The 23705-nt window shown below is 45.3% G+C and overlaps 2 protein-coding genes and 1 non-coding gene across 6 annotated transcripts in view; 2 read left to right on the top strand and 1 right to left on the bottom strand.

The window, feature by feature from the left end:
• Positions 1-1308: 1308 nt before the first annotated feature.
• On the top strand, positions 1309-5022 carry cln8 (CLN8 transmembrane ER and ERGIC protein). The gene is made up of 3 exons (XM_031752973.2): positions 1309-1455; positions 1747-2372; positions 2735-5022. Exons 2-3 carry the CDS (start codon positions 1833-1835, stop codon positions 3059-3061), a joined length of 867 nt encoding a protein of 288 aa, XP_031608833.1. The 5' UTR covers positions 1309-1455; positions 1747-1832; the 3' UTR covers positions 3062-5022.
• Positions 5023-6057: 1035 nt separating this feature from the next.
• Positions 6058-23705, top strand: part of arhgef10 (Rho guanine nucleotide exchange factor (GEF) 10) — a 41278-nt gene continuing 23630 nt past the window's right edge. Inside the window, exons 1-18 of one of the 4 annotated variants that reach the window (XM_039603423.1) lie at positions 6058-6215; positions 10870-11017; positions 11861-11970; positions 14916-15272; positions 16928-17275; positions 18065-18101; positions 18201-18289; positions 18563-18619; positions 18942-19129; positions 19460-19576; positions 20198-20309; positions 20535-20644; positions 20731-20808; positions 20889-21068; positions 21828-21944; positions 22201-22293; positions 22810-22980; positions 23470-23615. In XM_039603423.1, coding sequence (XP_039459357.1) covers positions 11934-11970; positions 14916-15272; positions 16928-17275; positions 18065-18101; positions 18201-18289; positions 18563-18619; positions 18942-19129; positions 19460-19576; positions 20198-20309; positions 20535-20644; positions 20731-20808; positions 20889-21068; positions 21828-21944; positions 22201-22293; positions 22810-22980; positions 23470-23615 — 2237 coding nt within the window. In that variant the 5' untranslated portion in view covers positions 6058-6215; positions 10870-11017; positions 11861-11933. The remainder of the gene's footprint in view (positions 6216-10869; positions 11018-11860; positions 11971-14915; positions 15273-16927; positions 17276-18064; positions 18102-18200; positions 18290-18562; positions 18620-18941; positions 19130-19459; positions 19577-20197; positions 20310-20534; positions 20645-20730; positions 20809-20888; positions 21069-21827; positions 21945-22200; positions 22294-22809; positions 22981-23469; positions 23616-23705) is intronic. The other 3 variants (XM_039603424.1, XM_031752964.2, XM_039603425.1) reach the window with 3 other exon arrangements.
• Positions 13827-13899, bottom strand: trnaf-gaa. The gene has a single exon. It is a non-coding gene; the product is annotated as a tRNA-Phe (tRNA).

Raw genomic sequence — 23705 nt, 5'->3', positions numbered from 1 at the left:
AGCGACTATGGAAGTCGCTACACTCCTCTTCTTTTCTCTTTTTAAACTTTAAAAGTTTGTGTGAGACTTTAAATCAACAAAATATAAAATATACATTTTAAATTGTTATTGATCCCTTTACCCCGAGTCCTAAAGTGTATATTTATTTTCTTACTCTTAAATATTTATTGTTCGTTTACTTGCACTGCTGTAACTGGAGCCTCGTCGTCTCGTCTCTCTATATACCGGACTGTATGTAGCGGAGATGACAATAAAGTTTACTTTGACTTCAGCAGCGAGCAGGCGCACCGAGGGCTCTCGCGCTCAGTTTTCGTGTATTGATTGATTGATTGATTGATTATGCTTTATTCATCCCGAGGAAATATAGAAAACATCGGTGCAAATTATAAGTCTTTATCATAATGTCTGGTGTTTTCGTGTTTGTTGGTTTGTTTTTATTTTGTTTTATTTTGCGAGTTGGTTATTAGATGCTGCTCCAGCCAGCCAGAGAATCCCCCGCCGCCCCGCCCTCTCCTCCCTGTGCCGCAAGCAGCAGGCGCACCTCGCAAACGGAGGGCGCCCTTACTCCCAGCAAATGGGCGATAGAAAACCGATCGGTGCCTATGCCATCCCTAATATGCGCTGGCATGATGTCGGGGCAGCATGAGTACGAGCATTTTTTTATTTTTTTTTTTGCCGATGCCCGTGATGCCGCCCCCCACCACGATGCCGCCCCGGGCAACCGCCCGTGTCGCCCGTATCTAAAACCGCTACTGAACCTGAGAGGAAGCTGTGAAAGAGGTCAGTCCAGTGAGAGTAGCACACAAGGTCTGGTCCTTTTTGTTAAACGGCTCTTGCAACAAGTAAAAAAAAAAAAACCACATCAATAATACTGTGAAATAAAATAAATCAAAGCTTTAGCACATCAATTCCTCAAAAACAAAACCATGGAAAATGTAAGCAGGCCACTTCATTTGAATCTCACAATGCAAGGGCTCCCTCTGCTGGACGGACATAGACACACATGCCATGTTCCAATAACACGCCTCTAATAGTCAAAAATGCAATTCTGTGCACACGTTTACTACCTTTTTGACCAGAAATTAACATTTTATTGACATGACTATATTATTTATTACTGTGAGGGTTTATTTATTTATCTTACTATTTGTTAAGCGGTTTATTCAGTTGAATCTTGCGACTTCTTCTACAGGAATCCAGTCGTAATAATAGATATTAATGATTAATATTAAAGAGAGTGTCTGTTTCCAGACAGAATATATAAATAAGAGGCAACCAATGGGATTCTACGGCTGATCAGCGCCGACCAATGGGATTTCTGCAAAGTACCGCGAGGCTGGACTTCCTGTATGAATGTCACATGACCAAATTGGAGTCGTATGATGTGAGTTTTCGTGTTTGGGGTTACTGGCGGCTGCAGAGGGACGCTGTGCTCCCTGGAAACGCTTCGGTCCGGTAAGTTACAGGTTCCTGTGTTAGTTAGTAAGTAAACTGCTGTAGATTGAATCATTTTTAAATATTCTGTGAGATATGTCGCGATGTTGACGTTGAACTTTTCTCTGACTCTTCTTTCTAAGAACTTGGTAGTGAAAGTTTGTCACGGGCGGATGAAATGAACACAGACTGTAGGCTTAAATAGAGTTTAAATAAAATGGTCCGCGTGTACCGAGGTCCACGGCTTCGTGGAGTGTTTTCACAGCCACAGTGCCGCGTTAATGGATGGTGTGTTGTCTGTCTGTTCTGCAGGTGGGCCACACACACCATGCTCCTCGCAGCTCCACCTTCATGTGAGCCTCCCCGCGCTCAGGTTCGGTAATCCTCCATAACGCGCCATGGCCTCCGAGCAGCACGCCGGCCGCCTCTCCCAGCCCAGTGCAGAGTACTTCTTATGGGACTATCGCCTCCAGCTCATCGGCCTTGGCTTCGGCTTCTATACTGCAGTGTTCCTCTTCTGTCACCTCCTGTCTGTGTCTCTGTGCCGGACCTACAAGTCCCTGCTGGCCAAAGAAAAGGTTTTTTGGAACCTTGCTGCCACCCGGGCAGTGTTTGGGATCCAGAGTACAGTAGCCGGTCTCCGGGCCCTCACTGAAGACTCCTCAGTCACCAGAGACAAAGTGAGGGGCCAGGAAGACTGGTCATGGTTTAACGTGCTCACAGCCACTGGCTTTTTTGCATTTGAGAATGTTGCACTTCACGCCTCCAGTGTGGTGTTTTGGTCATTCGACCTCCCACTGGCCACGCACCATTTCTTCGCCCTGTCAGGATATGTTGGGGCGGTGGTGTGGGATTCCCTGGGTCACTTCCTGCCCATGGTCACCCTCCTGCTGGAGATGAGCACGCCATTCACCTGTATATCCTGGATGCTGCTGAAGGTAAGCATGCTCGTGTCACATGCACGTACTATTCATCAGATTCTCCGGACGTGTATTTGTACTTACCAAAGATGGCCTACGTTGACCTTTGGTAAGTCCAGGCCTGGCTTACTGTAGCATCTCACTGGCTTGACTTTTTCTTTGGCCTCTAAGTTTTACTTCCTCTTGGGTCTTGTGCACCTTGTGATTATGTTCATTGTATCAGAACGTTCTTAGAAAGAGGAAGTTCCTTTTTAAAAACAACAAAAACCTGAAGCACTAACCACAGTTTTTTCTGTTCCTTTTCACGGGTTTAGTAAACAGACTTTGCATGAATGTAAAGACAGCGTGTCTGACAGCTCCATGATTGTCTCCCCTGACAGGCTGGCTGGGCACGCACTCTGTTCTGGAAAGCCAACCAGTGGGTGATGATTCACATGTTTCACTGTCGCATGGTACTCACTTACTACATGTGGTGGGTAACCTTGACCCACCGGGTGGATCTGTGGACCCACGTGCCCCTGCCCCAGCTAATACTCTTCTTCACTGGCCTCGCTCTGCTCACACTTATCATCAACCCCATATGGACCCACAAGAAGACAATGCAGCTTCTTAATCCTGTGGACTGGAACTTTGGCAACAAGGCGATCCCACGGAACGGCACCACCGACGGTCAGCCTGAGGCTTCTGGTAAACCTCATGCCAGTTAAGGAGTATCATCTGTGTCATTTCCTGTTTCATTTATGGCTTTTTATTTTATTATTTGACACTGAGTGTGAGCTGACTTTTGATGGATGCCTGTTTTAAATTCTACATTTGTTAGATTGGGACTTCTTTTTAAGCACCTTGGGGTCTCTAGTCCCTTGTGTAGCAATCGTCATCATAGCAAGGTGGGCAGAAAGTCCCAGTCTGCGTTTTCTTGTCAGACTTCGGGTAAAAGAAGTTTGTGTGTCTCCATTTCCTTTGTTGTCGGGTTTGAAAAATGGCGTTTTTGATTCTTGTGAAGGAGTCTCTCTCATGACTCATCCAGTGACATCACTGGCCACCCTGGCCAATCGGTGGCATGAAGTCTTCCGATGTCACGTTTTTGTTTCGACTCAGCTCCTCACAAACTCTCCTAATGGAAACCCTTTAAACTGAGTAGTTGAGTTGTGTCTGTGCTAGTGGAAAAGAGACTTTGCTCCTGAAAGGTTTACATATGATCATAATAGAGTGTGCAACATAATCTTTCACTGCACAGTTTTTATTTCGATTTGCTTTTATTTCAGGACTCTGGTATTACTGTCGGGGTTTTTCCAGGCTCAGAATAGGACTTTGTGGTTCACCGTGCACACAAGTGTTATCGATCCAGCCAAGAGTCGGCGATGGTGCGATTTCACACCTTTTAACAAGTGTTGCAAATATCCACTTTTAAAGTAATAAATTACTTTTTGTCACTATAAAATATGTATGAGAGCAGCTCCTGCATTAAAAATCATTAAGTTAAAGATCAACAAAAGCTTTAATGAGCAAAATCTGCTTTGAGATAAAGACCAGAATGAAAACTGGACTTAAATATGAGTTGGGAGTAGATGTTGTCGGCCCACAGCTGTTTCTAGTGTGTAGCTGTTGAAAGTGAAATAAGCTCCATCTGTTTAGGGAAGTGTGAGGTGAGCGTGGAGTGTCTCTAAATCAAAGCACTGTAAACTCCAGAGTGGACCCTTTGTTACACAGCTCTGCTGACTGAGTGGGGTAAGACTGGATCAAGTTTGAGGATGACCTCTTATAGGTTTACTCATTGAAGTTATTAGATACTAAGTGTTGATCAGATTGGTGTGTTTGTACTGCATCAGCAGAGAGAGAAGCATTGATCATGGCGGTGTCGGAGGAGGCCTTACACTGTGTCACAGCAGTCCGCTTCACAAAGGCTTTACTGTGCTGAAAAAATACTGAACTCGTGCTTACACTCAGCAAACCTCTGACCCTGATAATTGTGGTTTAAACTGGTGCCGCTCTGCTGCAGTCCATCTTTATTTATGGTATATTCTAAAATCCACTGAGTTTTTATGTGTGTGCGATTTTTATAAAAACACACTAATGGTGATTGTGTGTGTTCCTGTATTTAAACCATAGGAAAGATTTTATTTGTCCTTCGCTGCAAATGTTCTACTTCTCCTCAATATCCCACTTTAACAGCTCTTCTTTTATTTCTCATTATTCGAATAGAATAGCCCTGTATTGTTATTGTACATGGAAAACAGAATCATGTGTTATATTCAGTAATTTTTTAACACATTTTAATTGTCCACATAGTTTTACTTTTCTTTCTACAGCATGCACATTAACACCTGTGGCTCGGCCTGCACAAAAGCTGCCCAGCAAACAAGTGAAGCCCTCGTTAGATGTTTTCCTGCCTGTGTGTTAAATAAAGTGGAAAACGCTTCAAAGCCACAGTCCAGTAGATTTAAACCTTTTGCTTTTCACGCCTTCAGTAATTGAATCTTCACAAAGAGGGAAATGTTGATTTAACTGTAGCTCTGATCATGTTGGATTCAGATTATAAAATTAGAGAACTAACATGGGACAGATACCCTGTTGATTCACTGCCATATACAAACAGCTTTTGTGTTATGTATGTTGGACTATGCATTCATTTAAACGACCGAGTTTCAAAATAAAGTGTTTTCTTGTTTATTGTGTCTCTTTGTTCTGTTTTGTCTCCTGTCTCCATCCTCCTCCATGTGACCCAGAAATTCATGTAAGTGGGGCATGTTCACACAGGTCTGGAGAGCAGAGGGTGACGTTGCACCAAAGGACCTGTAATGTAGGCTTTAAACAAAAAAATGATAGACAGGTGCTGCAGCTGTGACATTTAACTGGCAGCCCTTCAAGATGATTGCTCAAAGGGGAGGATGTCTGATTTTATTGGATGGCTGTTCCCTCCCCCTCTTACATTTCAGGAGTAAGAGGGTCCCTCAGCTCTGTGTGAGCTGAGGGGGGAGGAGAATGAAAGAGGAGGATCTTAGATGTGCAACAGAGGATCTGCCTGTAGGTGGCGCAATAGGAATAATTACCTCCAGTTTTTAATAGACTTCTTTTTTTTGACATTGCCATAAACCGTCTGCACATTTTTGCACATTTAAGGATGATTTCCCCCTAAACAGCGAGCACAGGGCTGCAGCAGGTTTGTCTCATAAAATCTGAAGAGTCACTTTGCTTAATGCGTTACTTCTTTTTAAAGACATGAAAACAAAAAGTTCAGTCTGGTCAGAGAAACTAGAAGTCAATGGTTTTTTAAGGATCAATAAAAAATGTGATTAAAAACCTTTCACTTTTTTAAGGAAAAAAGTTTCAGCATTAAAGGCACACAGTTCGTTATTCAAACTTTATCTGTCTGCTCCTGTAAAACACGCGTGAAGCAGCAGTCCAGCCTCTTCATCAGCGTGGACATCGGTGCCTCCCGGGGACAAAAAGCCCTCCTTCGTTGTTTTCGGTTCAGGTTTTAACGGATAAGCTAAAAACTTCCTTCAACATCATCTCCGGACAGCTGTTTCGGAGGGAGCCACCTCACACGTCACGTGTCCTCTTTGCTCGAACTTCTCGCCCATAAAATCCTACCGGAGAAGACGGTGGCGGAGGTTTGATTGGCGTTCTACACAGCCAATCAGAGCCCCTAGTGGCCCCGTGGCGGCCAATCAGCGTCTGAGACGGGGGGTGAGAGGGTTTTCATGGATGAAGTCAGCTTGCACCGAAGGGAGAGAAGTAAGAAGGACGAAAAGTGGATGTTTTGATAGGTTTGAAGTTGTGCTGGAGTCTGAAATGTTTTACGTTTAACGCTTGCTGTGAAAGGATTACGTCATTCATCTGGGAGCACGTCACAGAACGGTGAGTTGAGGTCATTTGTAGGTTTTTCACAAAGTTCTGAATATCCCTGACAAATGTGTCCCGATAACTGTGAAGTGAAGTGAGCAGTGATGTGAGCCTGAAGCAGAAACTGTGTTGGAAGATGTTGGCTATAACGTGGCGTGTCAGTTTCCACGGAGAGGATGCCAAACCCTGTCAGATACCTGCAATAACACAGTCACTAATGCGCCTTTTATGCGCATTTATGCCAATTAGTGCACCCTAATCCGGAAATGATCTGCTTTAAGAACATAAATTATATCAACAAACTCTCCTCTGTGTTTGTTTAAGAATCCACCATGTTTCCTCTGGTTTGACCTGCCGTGTAATATTTTCATACATTTCTTCTTCTTACTTTGATCTTACTGCTGTTTTAGGACTGATTTGATGAGGTTGAGAGCACTGATAACAAACAGCTTTATGAACACAAAAATGTGGACTGAAACACTGCACCACCCGTGGAGTTGACGCTCACCTAAAAATCATTCATAACTGAATAAATCAGAGCTGCAGCGGCCGACTACAAATCCAAGTAGTCATGCATAGCATTCCTCAGCCCTGCACAGCTTCAGCCAAGTGGAAGATCGGTCTGAGCAGGCTGTGAAACCTCAGTTTAATTCATCAGTTTGGCCTTTGGTAGGTTTAGTAGGCGCCTATCTGCACTACAAAAGTCAAGTTCCTCAAGGAACCCTCCGAGTTTTGGTAGCTCTCTAAAAGATGGTTTGAAATACAAAGAAAGCTTTGATCACTGCTCGTATTGTGTAGTGTCGTGCATGTCCAGTTCAATCAGCCAGTACGAGGTGAGGTGGAAGATTTGAAAGGGTCACACATGCACATGCTTGCACACAAGAGTCTCCACTGGTAATTTGTTTGGCAAATAACTGGAGAGGCCTGCCTGTAAATACAGATGCTTAATAGCTCCACCAGTGTGGGCTGTTTTTACTGTGCTTAAACTGCCTGCTGTCACTTAAAGCCGTGAACATCACGTAGAATCCTTTATGAAGATGCTTCTATAGATCACAGCCAGTTTTGCCACAAACATGAGAACACAGAGCACAGCCAGACCTCAGTGTCCTCACCTGTGCTTGGAGCAGTCTGTGAACACAGGTGCGTTTTAATGGAGAAATACCAGGAATTAGTTAAGACAGGGCAGCCTGTAGCGCCGCTTTGCCAATAGCAGCTACTGTTTACCATGACTGAGCTCGGGGGTGCCAGAGTACACAATGGTTGTGCAGAGGAGCATACCATTCATTTTTAGAAAGGCAGTTATGGAGTCACTGTCCACCCACCACTCGGCCAAACATCCACCGACATGGGACATGGATTAGCAGCATAGCTCGCCAACAACTGGGAAAGAAAGGCCACTGCTGTCGTGCAGGTGGACGAGAGAAACTGACACAGCGCTGGCTTGTTAGGGAGCTGGGAACGTGGGAATTTACCTTCCTTTGTGCGATAGCACCGTGCTTTGTGAGATGAGCTGTAACTCAGGACTCTGTGGACTGCATGCGTAGCTGCCCAGGGATGAGTAAAGCTAAGAGTCACTCATATTCTTGGCTTTGGGAACTGTTTCCACCCTTTTCAAGTCCATGCATAGCCCACTGATGATCAGGAGTGGTGTGGTTTCCTGTGGTCATTTATTGTAATCTGATTGAGCTCCTCTATTCACATTAAAATTCCTTCAGAGCTGAAATGCAACCAGTTAACAAAAGCGCCTTAGAGTGGCTGCTCATCACCGCTCACTAAATCGTGTGTTTCTGGTGACATGTTGGCTTCTCGGAGCTTTGGTGTGGCTCGCTGGGTGGGTGGAGACCAGTTACGAGTGACAGCCAAGACTTTACGGTCTCTGTCTTCAAATGGACACCACGTTTGAAATATAATGCAGTCTTTTATTTAGCTCAGTGATTCCCAGGCTGGCAGGGCCATGTCAGTGTTTGCTTTTTGTATTATTAAAAACAGAATCTGCCTGTAAGTCAGGCCTGCAAAAGACCGCTTCATACATACTGTATGGTAGGGTAATGCATCATTATGGCAAGCCCAATAAATCATGTCTGTAATCAGATGAAAGTCCTGCGGCCCCGTGCATCTGATTATTGAAGTGTACTCCCTACAATCGACTGCCGCTGCATTTATAATTATAAGTGGTAGCTGACGGGGATTACCAGACTTATCTTCTTGTGTTCTGTGTGGGTTTTATCCTGCAGTGCTGTGAGGAGAGGTTGTATTCATAGGAGAGGAGTAAACGGTGGGCCATGTGAGCAGCAGTGATATATGTGCCTGTGAATTTCCTTCGGTCCTTTGCAGATCTGATCCGAGTTTTCAACTTGCCTGCAGTCAGGATTCTCTCTTTTGTAACTCGGCTCTTACGCCCTCCAAGTTTGTGGTTGGAGTGGGTGGTGATGTCGAGCCCCACATGCTGTGTGTACCCCGGTGCTCTAAGCCGACACAGTTGCCAACTACTGGATGCTCATCACTTTGTTTTTTTACTGCGGGGTTCAAAGTATAAGTAAGCTGTGTTAATGAGAGTGATCTATAATACCTGTGAGAAGCAGAAGCATCCTTTTAACAATGCTGTTACTCTTGAATTCTGATTATGAACAGCATGCTGCAGCGCCCTGAACGTCCCCACAATCATCTTAGAGTACTTTGTTAAGACTGCTGGGCCTCTCTTTGCAGGCCTGGGATCTTGTGTTCAGTAATCCGAACAGAAGGATGCTCTGCCCAGAGCTGCAGAGCAAAGCTCAGACACCCGTAGCGCCTGTCTCTCCCAGCACCCGCTCCCCCGAGCCTTTGTTTATGACTTTCAGCTCGTGTGTGGAATGCCACTTGTCTTTAAGTGCGCACTAGAAGACTCGGCTGCAAACCTCTTGCCGAGTCGAGCTCTCAGCGTGGCACATTTTTGATTGGTCTCTGTGTTTGGGTTAGTGGCTTTTTATAATAAATCTGTGTTTAAAAGCATCATCTTAAATGCAAGTCCGCTCAGTCGGACTCATGATAAGATTACAGAAACCCTGCCCCATCTATGGACACGGGTCGGGTGTGGCTTCAGTTAATAAGATTATAAGTTTCACATGTTTGAAACACGATTTAATAGAAATGTAATTTTAAAATTAAGACAAAGACAGCTGACGTGTTTCTGTCTGACTCAACATGGGTCACAGTCGATCCTCTACACTCGGGCTTCTGCTGTCTGCAACATACGTGCTGTTTGTTATGTAGCATGTGCAGGTTATTAGGAGCACACAGGTGAGCAAATTGTCTGCATTACGCTGTAAGCCATATGACTGTTTTCCTGTCTGCGCAGCATTGCTCAGCCACCCCAGCATGTAATGACACGCTCAGCTGAGTGTATCATCAACTGTGGAGAGGATTTTACCTTTTCTGCTGTCTTCCACTCTGCCTTAAATCACTGCTCCAAGATAAGCCAGCAATGCACTGCCTTTTAATTAAACACCAAATAGATTAGCAGTACAATTAAAAATTAATTACTGTGACTGTATTTGGCCTCTCAGCGAGGGCTTGTGAGATACGCACACTCAGCTGTGTGGCTCAGTCCAAAGCTGGTGACCGAAGCTGCAGATGTCATGTTGTGTTTGTGCTACAGGTCATCTTCACGGGTGAGACAGGTGCTTGTTTGGTGAAGACCGCATTTGAAGTCACGCTACACCGCAAGCAGTGCAGGGTGTAATTTGGAAATGTGTTTAGTTTTCCTCCAAAAGCAAGCAGAAAGACCAAACTGGGAGTAATTACAGGAGCAGGGAGGAATGCAGGAATCTGCAGGCTGACGGAGAAAAGATCAGCTTCACTCACACATATTACAAATAAACAGAAACGCGAGAAACGAAAGTGTTTCAGTAACAAGTTTTTTTTAACCAGTCTACTTTTTGTCTTTAGTGCCTTTGGGGGAAGAAGAACACGTTTCAGTCCCTTTCCTCTGCCCTCCATCCTTTTCCTGCTTTCCTAAACCTCAAACAATGTGTTTAACGGGAGAGATGAGTCACTCTTTGAAGCTTCTGTTTGGCTTCGGCTGACAGCTCCTCTCTTTAAAATGTGTCAGCCGAGTTACGAGCGTGTTTGTCGTGTAGTTACCTGCTCACAGCAGTTACAGCTGACTCACGAAACTAAGAAGGAAACCCGAGTACGAACCAAAGGAATAAAAATAAAGATTCAGAGTTTTAGTTGTTTTCAGTTTGATCACACTGGATTTTTAATTTTCACTGAGATTACACGAGTGACAATTGCCAATATGATTTTATTCAGTCTAAGAAAAATATATCATATCATGATCATTAAAAAAGATAAAACATAAATATTATATATCACTGTTCTTCAGCACAGTAGCGCCTAAAGAAGGCCTGACTGACAGATGTAAGATATTTTAATGCTGTAGCTGCGTCTGCCTGTCTTTGTACTCCATTGTGAAGGCTACGGCCTCCTCAGGCTCGGTGCAGCCTACCTGTCTGTGTTAGCACTGTTAGCCGTAGCAGACAGATCCTCTCTCCTGGCCTTGTGCCCAGTGAATAGAGTGGAGGAGAAAGACGAGAGGGTTTCACATTATTTGTAGACAAAACAAGCTTTGAGAGTCAGAATGACTTATCCTTCTTGTTTTCTGTTCTGCTGTGCTGCACGTTTGTCTTAGTCAGAAGCAGACTGCTGTGAACCTACGCTGGCTGTGGAGATTGCATGGATAGAGAATGGTGCACACACAGCGCTACAATGCCTGCTTTATGCCACAGCATGATGTCACCACACTGTCATCTGTCCTTGTGCACAGTAGTGAGCTGAAGGTAAATAGCGCAGCTTCGTTTGTAGAGACATTTGACAGAAGCTGTCACCTCTGGATAAAAGCTGCACATCACACAGGAACCCTGTGCTGCTGAGGAATGTAATGTCTCTCATGTTCATGCAGGTCCAAAGGTCTCCTGCCTCAGCATGCTAATAAGGACCAAAATGTGTGGTTGATAATTGCTATTTGAGACAGAAGTGCCACACTGACCTCTGCCTCTGCATGATAACCTGCCTGGGTTTTAATTTACAGCAGCACATATTTCACATCCTGGAGCGTTAAAGTGAGTTTTTGATAGTCGACTCACGTAATGCATTCTGAATGTATTTGAAACCAAAGAAATGAGTTCAAATCTAATCCTGCTTTGCATGAACTTTGCTTTAGCTGCAAAGCTCCACAGCCTCTGTTTTCCTCGTGGACACGCAGCAGGGTGTATCTGTCCATTACAATGGTAGCACAGGCTGTGTATACTATGACATCGCACACACACACGCAGCATTAGCATATGAGAATGTCGGGCACACGTAAACACACGCCGGCGTCAGCGCTCCCCGGGTGCTTTACAAGTGTTTCCTTTGTTTTCACTCACTCTTCATTTGTCTGAATTAGCTTTGGTTCAGAATCAGATGTGGATACAAAAGGTAGCAGACCGTGACAACACAGCCACGCTGCTGTCTGCCGCTTTGATTAAGTAACATTGAATAACAAGTGCTTGGTCTTTTGTGGACCGACTGGCTCACATATGCTGACCTAGAAATGCCAAACTCAGTTTCTTTTTTCTGGAAAAATGTTGTATGAGCCTCCTTAAGCTGACTGTAATGACATTTGTCCTTTCCTCCTGTAGGAATGTGCGTTGGTGTAACTGATCCTCTGCGTGCTGATGTCTGAAGAGCTTTAGCAGGAGAAGAGCAGTAAGCATGGACATGGAAGACTTTCCTCCCCCACCTCCTGAAAGTAAAGTCAACAAATCCTCGTCCTTCATATGTGATTTGCATGTGTCCGCTTCCTCGATGCATTAAACTGGTAAACATGGTGGAAAGTGTTGTTTTCATGGGCCGGTTAGCTCAGTTGGTCAGTCAGTTCAACAGGCCCTACAATAAAACCTCAGCAATCGAAACTCTCTATGAGCAAGCATTCGGTGACTGTGGGAAGTAAAAACTCCATTTTAACAGATAGAACCAGGCTCAGGGAGGGGCGGGCCCATCTCCTGCAGCCGTTTAGGGTGAGGGGAGGGAGGAGAGATGAGAGACAGGACAATGGACACACTGAGGAAGAGAGCCGAGTTTAAGAATCATCCACTTCCTTTTAGCGCCTCTTCCTGAAAGACCACCGTCTCATTTAGCTCTTTTGTGATTGGCTGTCCCTCACAATGTCATTGTACATGTACAATGACAATAGACGGGCTATTCTATTCTGTGAGCAGATAGTTTGAAAGGCAGGTGGGTGGGGCTTCTGTAGTCACCATATGAAGGATATCTTTTCTCTTTGACATCATCCAAATCCAACGAGGAAAAAAAGAAGCTTGGGTCACAGGGATCATTAAAAAATTCCACAGCTGTCGTAGTTTATAAATGTACATATATGTATGACAGAAAGTGAATCAAAACGTCCACTTTAACCAAAACGAGGAAACTTTGTTTCACAGAGGTTACAGGTGTTGGTCAGCTGATCACCTCTGCAGGTCATTGTAAGGTTAGATGATTTTCTCAGAGGTTGCTGAAGCTGTGCAGCTCGAGTCAACAGCGCAGATTCCTCTCCTCCGCTCATCCACTGCTGTAGCGTGCGTGGGCGGAGGAATGAGGGAGTAAGAAGAGTAAAATGTGCTGCGCGACTGTGAATAGCACACAATGTGCTTCAGTATGAGGCAGAATACTGATGCAGCAGCGCGCACACAGGCACACAAAGCCTCCGGGGCAGACGCAGGCCAGAGAAATCCTTCGTCTCCAGCTGGCCGCTCGCTCGCTTTGTTGCTGGGGCGAAACAGAAGCAGTGAGTCATTTAAGCAGACCTCTATGGAGCTGAGGGGTCCTCAGAACAACATCCATATTGTCAGCGTGAACAGCTCGCCTCCTTGCCACATTTGCATATATATCTACATCTTAAACTTTGCGTTTTTATAAGACTACAAAGTTGAAAGAAACTCTTCAAAGTGGAGATTTTATTTCCCTTAAAGAGCTGAAAGTAGATGATGATCACATGTGTGTGTGCACAGTCTGTAAGTAAGCTGTTCTGACATGCACACCCACTCACCGAGCCAGCTATCAATGACCTCCTCGGCCCACAGTTACAGAGGTACTATTGAATGGCCAGCTGTGATTACTGCTCTGGCAAAATCCAATCAAACGAGCTCTGACACGGTCGAGTGTTTCACCAAAGTGCAGATTAGTGCAGTTATTAGCATGTGAACATGCATCCTACTTTCCAGTGTTTCCAAAGGCTGTCCGTGCCTTATCACGGCGTCTCACAGCGTTCATCACTCCATGATGGAAACAGTCAGATAGCATCTCTGTTCCCATGCTTGCTCTTTGCACTTCCGTTTTCTTGAACCATCAGCCGTGGGTGGAGATGGTTACGACAAAGTTGAGGGTGAACATTAATCACAGGCTGTTCTCTCTCACACTGAGGAGGTGGAACGACTACCTGCGAGAGCCTGAGGTGATTTACAGCTGTGTACACCAAAGTTAGCTGGCCACTAGCCTGGAGGTGAATGTGGTTAATTAGATGGTGATGGTGTGTGTAAGCAATAACTATACAGTACATCTAAATGTTGGGAATTCCAACATGGCAGCAAAGAATAAAAACTATGGTAGTGCCGAAACCCGGGATCGAACCAGGGACCTTCAGATCTTCAGTCTAACGCTCTCCCAGCTGAGCTATTTCGGCCTCTGGTGTGGTGGTGGGGGGGGGGGGCCTCACGCAGGAGACCGTGCTCTGTTTTCTTTGGGACCCCGTTCAGGATATGAGACCGAAAATCAAACTCTAGACTGGGAGTGAACGGAGCCGTGCTGGCTGTGATGTGTGAGTGATCACAAAGAATCTGTGGTATTTGAGAGAAACTGTGATAGTGGGAGAAAATATGATTCTCAGAAACCCTTCACCATGTTGGCTGTGATAGAAGCAGAGCCCCATACAGGCTCTGTAAAGCCTATTTATAGTATTACCTCATATCTTCACCAGCACTGAGTTCTGAAATAAAAATACTCTTTTTTTACTGCGATCCCACATACTGTCTGTAGCCATGCTAGAGCTGAAGCCTGCTAATGAAGGCTGAGCCTGTGCATTCCTAAACCTTTGGCCCACTCTTCCTTCACTTCATCAGATCAGGAATAATCCACAAACTCAGGCTGTAGTCCTGGCTGCTGGGAGTAACAGCTCTCTTTCCTGCTGGCCTAATTGCAGTGTGGAAACTGGAAAGATATTTGTAGTTCCCTTCCTGTCTCCTGTCAGCTGAGCGCTCTGATGTGAGTGCCTTTGAATGCTAGCTGTGCGTTGTAACCCCCCAGTTTGTTTTTGCTGTAAACCCAGTGCATGTGCTGCTTCGGTGCCAATCCCCGATGCCAAAGCTTGTGCAATAAAGTAGATCCCACCCTTAATTAGACGTCTGTATGTGGCTCAGTCCTGCAGATTTCAAATGCCACCCAGAGCGTATCTGTCTGTGTCCTCAGCCTCTTTTTCAGAGCTCCAGCACCACCCATGATGCTACAGATGTTAAAGCAGCACTTTAAGTATTATTACTATTATCATGCAGTCAAAAAGTGTTTAGCTGACACTGGTAAACTCATGATTAGTGTGTCTGTCACCTCAGAGTTTTGCACTACACTATAAGATAATAAAGTGATATCTAGTATTCTCTGAATCTAACTAAAATCCAACACCTGGCACATCTGGAACCTGTCCAGTGTTGGCAGGTGACATCTCTTTTGCAGATGAAGATGAGGGGGAACCCTTTGATTTTGACGACATCCCCGAGGCTGCCTCCCCGCTGCCCGTGCTCCCCGTCAGCAGGGATCAGAACAAGGACAGCACTGTGAACAGGCAACGCTCGGACCTCCTCCCCACTGCGGACCCCCCAGTGCCTTCGTCCGCAGCTCCATCATCAGCAGATGGAACAGTTGCCACAGCAGGTGGTGCAGCAGCAGAAGCTGAAGGGACATCTGCTGCTGAGGGGACTGATGACAGGGAGAATGATTTACCACCGCCTCCACCTCCGCTCCCTCCTCTGGATGATGACACAGAGACACATCCTGCAACAACAGGTATGCGGTCCAGAAGTGCTGGGCTTTCCTTAGGACGGAGACTCCTTCCAACTAAAGTTGTGTTTGCAAATCAGTTAAGTGCAAACAATGCCTCGAGTATGTGTTTTGTTTTTTGGCAGTGACAAAGATTCTCTGCATTGCACTGTCATGTTGTGCGTACCTTATCTGGCTCTGCTCACGCCCCTTCAGCTCCAGCGCGAGTGAGATCGTAAAGTGGGGCAGTCTGTCTCTCTGGTGACACCTTGTATATCTGGCTGCCTGTAGCTGGAGATGTTCTGGCTTTTATCACTGAAAGGCATGACAGCAGCAGCGGTCGGGCTGGGCTCTGTTTATTCTCAGTCATTCTGAAATATGATGGCACTTCAGCTTTTGAGCATCGTTTGCACTCGTGAGAGATGCAAGATCCACATACATGCAGAAGTCTTTTAGCGTGGATGCTACGTGATGTTCCTCCATTCAGGTTGTCATATTTACTCTTTCAGCACTGCTGACTGCTGCACAATGCCACTGCAGTTTTAACCAAAGCTGCATAAAAATAGCACCAAATCACAACAACAATCAAATAGCAAATAGCAAATGTCCAGTGAGCAGAAGTTTAATGGAAACACAGGACTTTCATACTCTGAGTGCTCAAAGTGCTTTCTTACTAATCTAACCGATGCATCGTGGGCAGCTCTGGGTTCACTATCTTGCCCAAGGACATTTTGACGTGCAGACTGGATGAACTATGGCTCAAACCACCAGCCCTTCATAGTAAACGACCTGCTCTCCCTCCTGAGCCTCAGCTGCTCCTCTGTAAGTAGAGAAAAAGCTTTGTTGATTCCAGAGGTCAGAGGAGAGGCCAGACTGCCTCGAGCTGATAGGAAGGCAGTGGTAACCACAAATAACTACTCATTATACCCGAGGTATGCAGAAGAGCATCTCTGAAACTACAACACGTCAAACCTCCAAGCAGATGGGCTACAGAAGGCCACACCGGGTGGCTCTCCTGTCAGCTAAGGACAGGAAACTGAGGCTACCGTTCACACAGGCTCACCAATAAAAGATTTCCTGTTCTGATGAGTCTCCATGTCTGCTGTGACTTTCAGAACAGGAAATCTAATGAAAGCATGGATCCATCCTGGCTTGTATGAGCGGCTGGGGGAAATTTTCTTGGCACACTTTGGGCCCCGTCGTGCCAAACGAGCATCGTCTGAACACCACATCTTACCGGAGTGTAGATCATGGCCATGCCTTTGTGAGCACAGATACCACATCATGTCTCAAAGCTCAGATCGTCTCAAACTGGTTTCTTGAACATGACGATGAGTTCACCGTAGTCACGTGGACTCCTCAGTCACCAGATCTGAATCCAGTAGAGCTCCTATGGGATGTGGTGGCCATGAATCTCTGAAGGAGATCTGAAGGAGAAATGGGTCTAACCGAGTATTTAAATAATGAATAATGTTTATATGAACAACTGAGAGATACCAAAATGATCTGACAGCTCTGAAAAAGTAAGATTTAATTCATTAAAAACTTTTTAAATGCTGATTTCTAATGTGTGCTGTAGTCGAGTTCATATAGTCAAATAAATGTAATAATTTGAGGCCATCTTTGTCTAAATGTAACTATATTTGTAACTGTGTCAGCTGACTGCATGATCTTTCCCTCAGCAGTCAGTGAAGGCCAGAAAGTATCCGTCAGCAGCGCTCACGCTCCACACGTCGCCCCCGGTTCCTCCTCCCAGGGCAAAGTCAACCCCTACTCTGTGATTGACATCACTTCCTTCCAGCAGCAGCAGCTTGACCAGCAGCATGGACCCGCCTCTCCCACCCCCTCGCCCACGGAGCCCAAAGAACGAGAGGCAGAAGGCCAGGATCCTCCCGGCAGCCCTGCTGGCATCGCCTCGGGATACTCGGTGCCTGTGCCGTGTGGCTATGCGACCCCCTCTGGAGTACCGCTCATCACCCCAGCTTACACCACACCTGTCATCATTCGACACCTCTCCGTGGATGAAGATGGTAAATGAAACAAGCACCAGGGGAAACCCGGAGGAGACTTTAATAAACGCTGCTAAATTAAGAACAAATGTTTCCGAGTTAAAGCAAATGTTTATCAAATTATATCCATAACCCAATCTTCCCTAGCAGTGAAGCTGTTTTTAAATCCCTACTTTTCTTTTTCCCTGCTCTCACTCACGGATGCACAGCTAGGACACGTAAACGCTGTCCCGGCTGCTGCTATCCCCCCGTCCTTTATTTCTCTTGTTTTTCCTAAAGCCTTGCCACAAGGAAGTAGGGACTAAATTTAGCCCTCCCCTAAGATCTGTGCTGGCCGTAAGGATTTTCCGGTTTCCCTAAAATCTTGCAGTAACTGAGCCCAAGCTTGTGGTCTGGCAGTCCCAGGAGCCTAATTACACTGTAATTATCTAAGCAAGGTCACACCATGTTGAAATACTTGTGCTTTTTAGATGTTACAAAGCCACAGAGTGCAACCATCATATTCATTTGTGCAGTTTTGTGATGAATGCACATAGTACGGGCCTTTTGCTGAAGTTATGACATCTTCCAAGGAAAACAGAAGCACGCAGAAGGAATTTCAATTAGACACATATGTCAGATGAAGTTTTGTAAAAGCACATTTACACTAAAGCATATCCAGGTTAAATTATCCGTGGAATTATCAGTGACCCCTGGTGGCACGTGTGGAAAAGCTTTGCAGTTCTGTGATGTGCAGTGTGCTGTTTGGAATGTTTGATTCGGAAAAATAATTCCTGCAGAATTCACACCATAGTTCGTTCTTCCCTGCAGTGATGCTGGCTGGCACTGGGAACACCTCAGCTGACAGGTGAGTCACATACGACCCGTTTGTGCTCGTCACTGAGCGCATCGACCGCAACATCGAGGACATGTTACATTAAAAATGTGTTTTTATGTGTTCTCTAAGTGTTTTCAGTGAAGAGTATCCACCTATCAGAGAAGAGGATGCTTTGGCAAAATGGGCATCAGATCCAGCCAACACCGCATGGATGGAAAGTAAGGAAACAATTCCAAGTAAGGTCAAAGTTACCGCAGTGCTGCTGTGGTGTCATCTCTCTGCGCAGTCACGACATGCCCGCAGGGTGCTATCATCTTTTTAAAATGTTCTTTTGAAACAACTGAATTCCCAGAGACTTCCTTCCCCGTTTGTTTGAGGAAGCACAGCCTTGTGTTTGCCTGTCTTCTAGCTCTCTCGCCGCATCACATCCTGGCTGTGGCGTTACTGGATCAGTTACGTGGTGTGTAAAACCTGTGCACGTGTTTTTTCAGATCCACATGAGGTGATTTATGATGATGTGCCCAGAGAAAACTCCGACTCCAACACAGGTTTGTAAACTATTCTTTAATTTTCTCATTCCACACATTCAGTTTCAAGCTTCCTCTTTTTGATCCCGTCCACTTTCGCTTCTTTCTTCTCGTATAAAAACTTCTGTTTGACTTATTTAGGCTCAAAAACTTCTGTTTGACTTATTTATTGACTTTAATGTTCCTAATCAATGCTAATTAGATATTTTGATGAGATGAGTGTTGCGTTCAGTGAAGCTTGGGACTTCTCACGTGTTCGTCTGCATCATGACACTTCAATTTAAGGTCATAGCCAGACTGTAGTATTTCTGAGTATCACTGCGAGTCGCTCTCATTCGAACAGATCCAGATGAGATGATCTACGACGATGTGGAGCTCGGCGAGGAGGGCGGCTGTAACAGCTCCCTCGACAACGGCTGGAGCTCTAGCGAGTTTGAAAGCTACGACGAAGCCAGCGACGGGGAAGGTCGGCCTGAGAATGGCCTGCCTCACGCCTTCATGAGAGGGAAGCCGCCCCAGAGGAAGACTCATGTGTGTATAAGGATGACCTTTCTATTCCCCGTTAAAAGCCCGTTAAAAATGCACCTCAGGATAGCGGGGATAACGCAGTGTCTTTCATACAGTTTATGAAAGTGTCTTTTTTATTGTGCTTATTCTTTCCAGTGTACAGCGATGCACACTCGTGCATTCGATGCAGCCCATTCACTTCTGCTAGTCGTCTTCCTGCACTCTGTGATGATTTGCCTCGTGGTTTTGACACTTCAAAATCACTTTATTTAAAAAACCATCACGTCGACACGAACGTGGTGGGACTCATTCCCGGACCGTGTAACCAGTAACGCTTGCTTTGCTTTTGTTTAGCTCTCTCAAGATCTGACACGCTTGAAAGAACACTATGAGAAAAAGATGAAAGATCTAATGGCAAACACAGTGGGAACGGTAGAGCTGCAGCAGTTAAAACAGAAACACGAGCAGAAGGTAAACTGGCTGAGGCTCACCTCATGTGTTTGTACTAGATAAAGTAGTCCCAGCCCTTCACTCAGTCTGGCTAACTCCACTCTGGGCGTCCTGCTTCTGACTTGGTACCTTCATCCTGCTCTGACGTGAATGAACTTGTGGTGGTGGTGATGGTGGGAGTGCGAGCAGTTCCTTTGCATCCCTTTCTGCCACGTCGACCTGTCTCATTGAATGTTCATGCGTCCGACGTCCGAAAGGACACATTTTAAAGTAACATGTGTTTATTCTTCAGCAAACTGAGACACCAGCAACAGTGTCTTCCAAGCATTTGAGCCTTTGTGCTGCATTATACAGACTGCGACGTCTGTGACATTTAAACCTCGATCTTGCATTATGTTCTTAAAAGCACCACGTTGCTTTTAGCTGATGTCCCAGTTTCTGTCTCCTGTGGTCGCCTCTGCTCTTCTGTCGTCTTGTGTTACGCATTCTGTTCATCCCTCCTCTAACACTGCTCCTGTTCTGGGTAGATCGGTTCAGCTGTTCTTTAGCCGTAGGTTTAGACAGACTAAACTAAACCTGGACTAAAAAGGACTTTGTGTTACTCTTAAAATCTTAGTAATGGTGCATTCTGTCTCATCAAAGATGCAAAAGCTGGTGAAGGCTGCAAAGGAAGGGACCAAAGATGGACTCGAGAAAACCAAAGCTGCAGTAAAGAAGGGACGCTCCTTCATCAAAACCAAGTCTTTCTGTCAGGGTATGTGCTGCTTAAATTACACTAAAATACACGATCACCTAGGATTTTCAAATTGATATTGAGTACAAATCTCAGTGAGCTCAGCCTCAAGGTCAGGGGTCAGAGGTCAAGTTTTCTGAAAATCTTGTAAATGTGGTCACTGCATCTACTAGGAAGCTGAGTCATAGTTTTTTACTCTTCAGCTGGACTTTAGTGCTTTACTTCCTGTTGTTTCTGATCTTTTAGAGAAGTCGGCCTGTTTTGAGGATGAGGAGTCTGGACTCTTCATTGAGGTGGACTGTTTTAATGTTGAGCCAGTGCTGTGTCCAGCACCAGAGGCTCTGTCACAGCAGCAGGTTTGTATTTTCCCAACTTTAACCTAATCCAGTTATGCTTAACTCTGTGAATTCGCTGGTGAAGGAAACGTCTGTTTGATCCACAGCTGGTCAGAAGATGCATCCTGGGATCTATTTTGGAGAGCGAGAAGAATTATCTCGATTCTCTGAAGAGGATTTTAGAGGTATGCGAGTACAGCTGCGGTGATTGGCGCTTTGGTTCTTAAGTGCATCTTATTACAGTTTGTATTGTCTCCTTCATCAGCAATACGAGAAGCCCCTGTCGCAGATCGAGCCCAGACTGCTGAGTGACAGGAAACTGAAGATGACTTTCTATCGCGTGCGTGAAATCCTGCAGTGCCACTTCCTGTTCCAGATCGCCCTGGCGAGCCGTGTGGCGGACTGGGACAGCCTGGAGATGATTGGGGATGTCTTTGTGGCGTCGGTAAGCTCATGCTATCTTACTTCCTGTCAGAGACAGAGACATGTGACACACCACAGTTCAAATAATAAAACCACAGGACTTCACATAAAAAGCTTTATTTGGACCTGAAGTCTTTATATTACCTCATAGGCAATATAGGCAAGTTTGAACTTTGAAGAGATTCATTTATTTATCTAAATAACACTGGAGCTAAAGTTCTCACTTCTGTGCCACTCAGCGGTTAAAAACGCGATAAAGGCACTCAGAGGGAGCATCTTCTGTCTCACACGTTGAAAGGATGACGTTTGAGCCTTGCCCATGCTCCATCAGCCAACACTCATGAAATTCAGTCTGGACAAACTGATGGACGAAAACACTAAAAATGCGTTTTCAGCAGCAGACCAGCATCAGTCATCCCTCAATATTCCTATAAAGAGTTCTCCGTCTGATGGAGCTTTTACTGCTTATTGGTGAACATGACTTAGAAAGAAAAGCTTTTTATGTAAGTCTTTATGTAACATAACTATATCACACAGCTCTTTACTTGTGAGCATGTAATATTATTAAACCTAATTTATAAAAAGCATATTTGCACCTTATTAAAGCACCTTAGACAAGTTAAAGTGAAAACAGTTAATTTTTTTGTGTAGAGAATTCACATTTTTGATGGTGCTGCTGCTGTGGTGTGCATATTTATAGAGCTTTGGATGATGTCATTTCCTGCAACTGAAGCACATGATGCAGTTTGTTTGAGTAAGCAACCCCTCTGTGTGTGTGCAGTTCTCCAAGTCCATGGTGCTGGACGCCTACAGCGAGTATGTGAATAACTTCAGCACTGCGATGGCAGTCGTGAGGAAGACGTGCGCCTCCAAACCGGCATTCCTGGAATTCCTCAAGGTTTGAGACCAACACACTAATGTCAAATATTAACCTTACAGGACAGACTGGAAGTTTGTTTCTCAGTAAAACTGTTTCATTATTTTTGTTGCTGTGTGTTTGAATAAAAAAAGCTGTTTATCATTGTCATTGCTACATATCTGATATCAAAGGCAGCTGTTCACATTAAAACAGATTGGTATATTGATTTTCTTACAAAGTTAAACTTAACAGTGCATTAAGTCTTTAGACTGATTGGCCATCCTGTCACCGACAGCATCGACAGGAAACCAGCAGTGACCGAATGACTCTGTACGGCCTGATGATGAAGCCTATCCAGAGATTCCCTCAGTTCATTTTGCTGCTGCAGGTATAATTCACTCTTATTTTCATCTCCTTTACAGTAAAATGCAATGTGCAGCAGGCAGTGTTGTTCATGTGTTCACCAGCAGAGGGAGTGCCGCATTCATAAACCCGAGCACTTTGTTTTTCAAAGCTGTGGCTCAAAGCGAGGCAGGGGAATCGCTCTGAAGAGACGTGCTTTCCTCCTCTAGTTTAATCCTGCTTTCCGTTGCCCCGGCATATTTACTATTAATGTCTGCTGCAGGAAAATATCAGTGAAAATGTGGGACACTGGGCTGCTTTCTTTCTTTTTTACACCACTTTAATAGCAATCAAGACAGCTAGATAATTCGTAGGAGGGCTCTCCATCGATTCTTAAATCTTTAGTATGAATTATGAGGATGTGTGTTATATAAATGTAGAAAGGTGGAGTGGGGCAGAACAGGGCTCGGCTGGTTTGTCTTTTATTGTATGAGCTGTTGAAAACACTCAGAGGGTGAAAAAGCATCGAATGACTGGTGGCTTTTTCTCTCCTCTCCATCAGGACATGCTGAAGAACACACCAGTGGGTCACCCGGACCGTCTGCCCCTGCAGATGGCCCTGACTGAACTGGAGACTCTGGCTGAGAAGCTCAATGAAAAGAAGAGAGAAGCCGACCAGCGCTGCGAGATCCGTCACATCGCAAAGGCCATGAACGAACGCTACCTCAACAAGGTCCGCACGTTTCTGCGCCCAACCAAAAATCTACTGATCGGTGGAGCCTTTGCTTTTGGCTGATGTCTGATTTTTTTTTAGCATATGCTGTGGCATTTCTCTCTGTCCCAGTGTGGGCGGCCATCAGACACTGGAGCTTCTCTCCTGACTGAATACCTTATTTTTAGTGCATGGCTTAGCAGAGCGTTTGCACAAAAACACCAGCTTTCCCCAAGGTATAATTATTCGACTGTCTTCAGCCACCCACTCTGGCATCTGTGCACAGGCGTGTTTACAGGATGGCCTGGATGGGGCAGGCTGTGAGTTCCCCGCCGCCTGGATATTCTCAGAGTCGCTGCATTACTGTTATCCAAAGTGAGAGGATGCAAGAGTGAAATAAGCCATTAATGCCAAATGAAATACGAGTACTCTTAGTCTTTGCTTGGTCTGTATTCATTCTCTGAGCTGGCTTCACAGAGCATTAATGTAGCGTATCATCTCTGTCATCAGCTTCTAAGTAACGGCAGCCGCTACTTGATCCGCTCAGACGACATGGTGGAAACGGTCTACAACGAGCGTGGGGAAATCATCAAAACCAAGGAGCGACGCCTGTTCCTGCTCAACGATGTGCTCATGTGTGCCACGCCCAATATCCGGTGAGGGAGACCACAACCCAGACATGAAGCAATGTTTCACTTCCCGGCTCTCTGACACAAAGTTACATACCTGTGTGGGAATCGGGGGCG

Source organism: Oreochromis aureus, linkage group 19 (assembly GCF_013358895.1).
Source record: "Oreochromis aureus strain Israel breed Guangdong linkage group 19, ZZ_aureus, whole genome shotgun sequence".
Classification (NCBI taxonomy): Eukaryota; Metazoa; Chordata; class Actinopteri; order Cichliformes; family Cichlidae; genus Oreochromis; species Oreochromis aureus.
The sequence above is the reverse complement of the archived record's forward strand: the minus strand, read 5'-3'. Positions and strand labels throughout refer to the sequence as shown.

Coding starts and splice junctions, on each gene's coding strand:
- cln8 (XM_031752973.2), top strand. CDS start 1,833: ATGGCCTCCGAGCAGCACGCCGGCCGCCTCTCCCAGCCCAGTGCAGAG. Junction 2,373..2,734: donor TATCCTGGATGCTGCTGAAG/GTAAGCATGCTC, acceptor CTCCCCTGACAG/GCTGGCTGGGCACGCACTCT.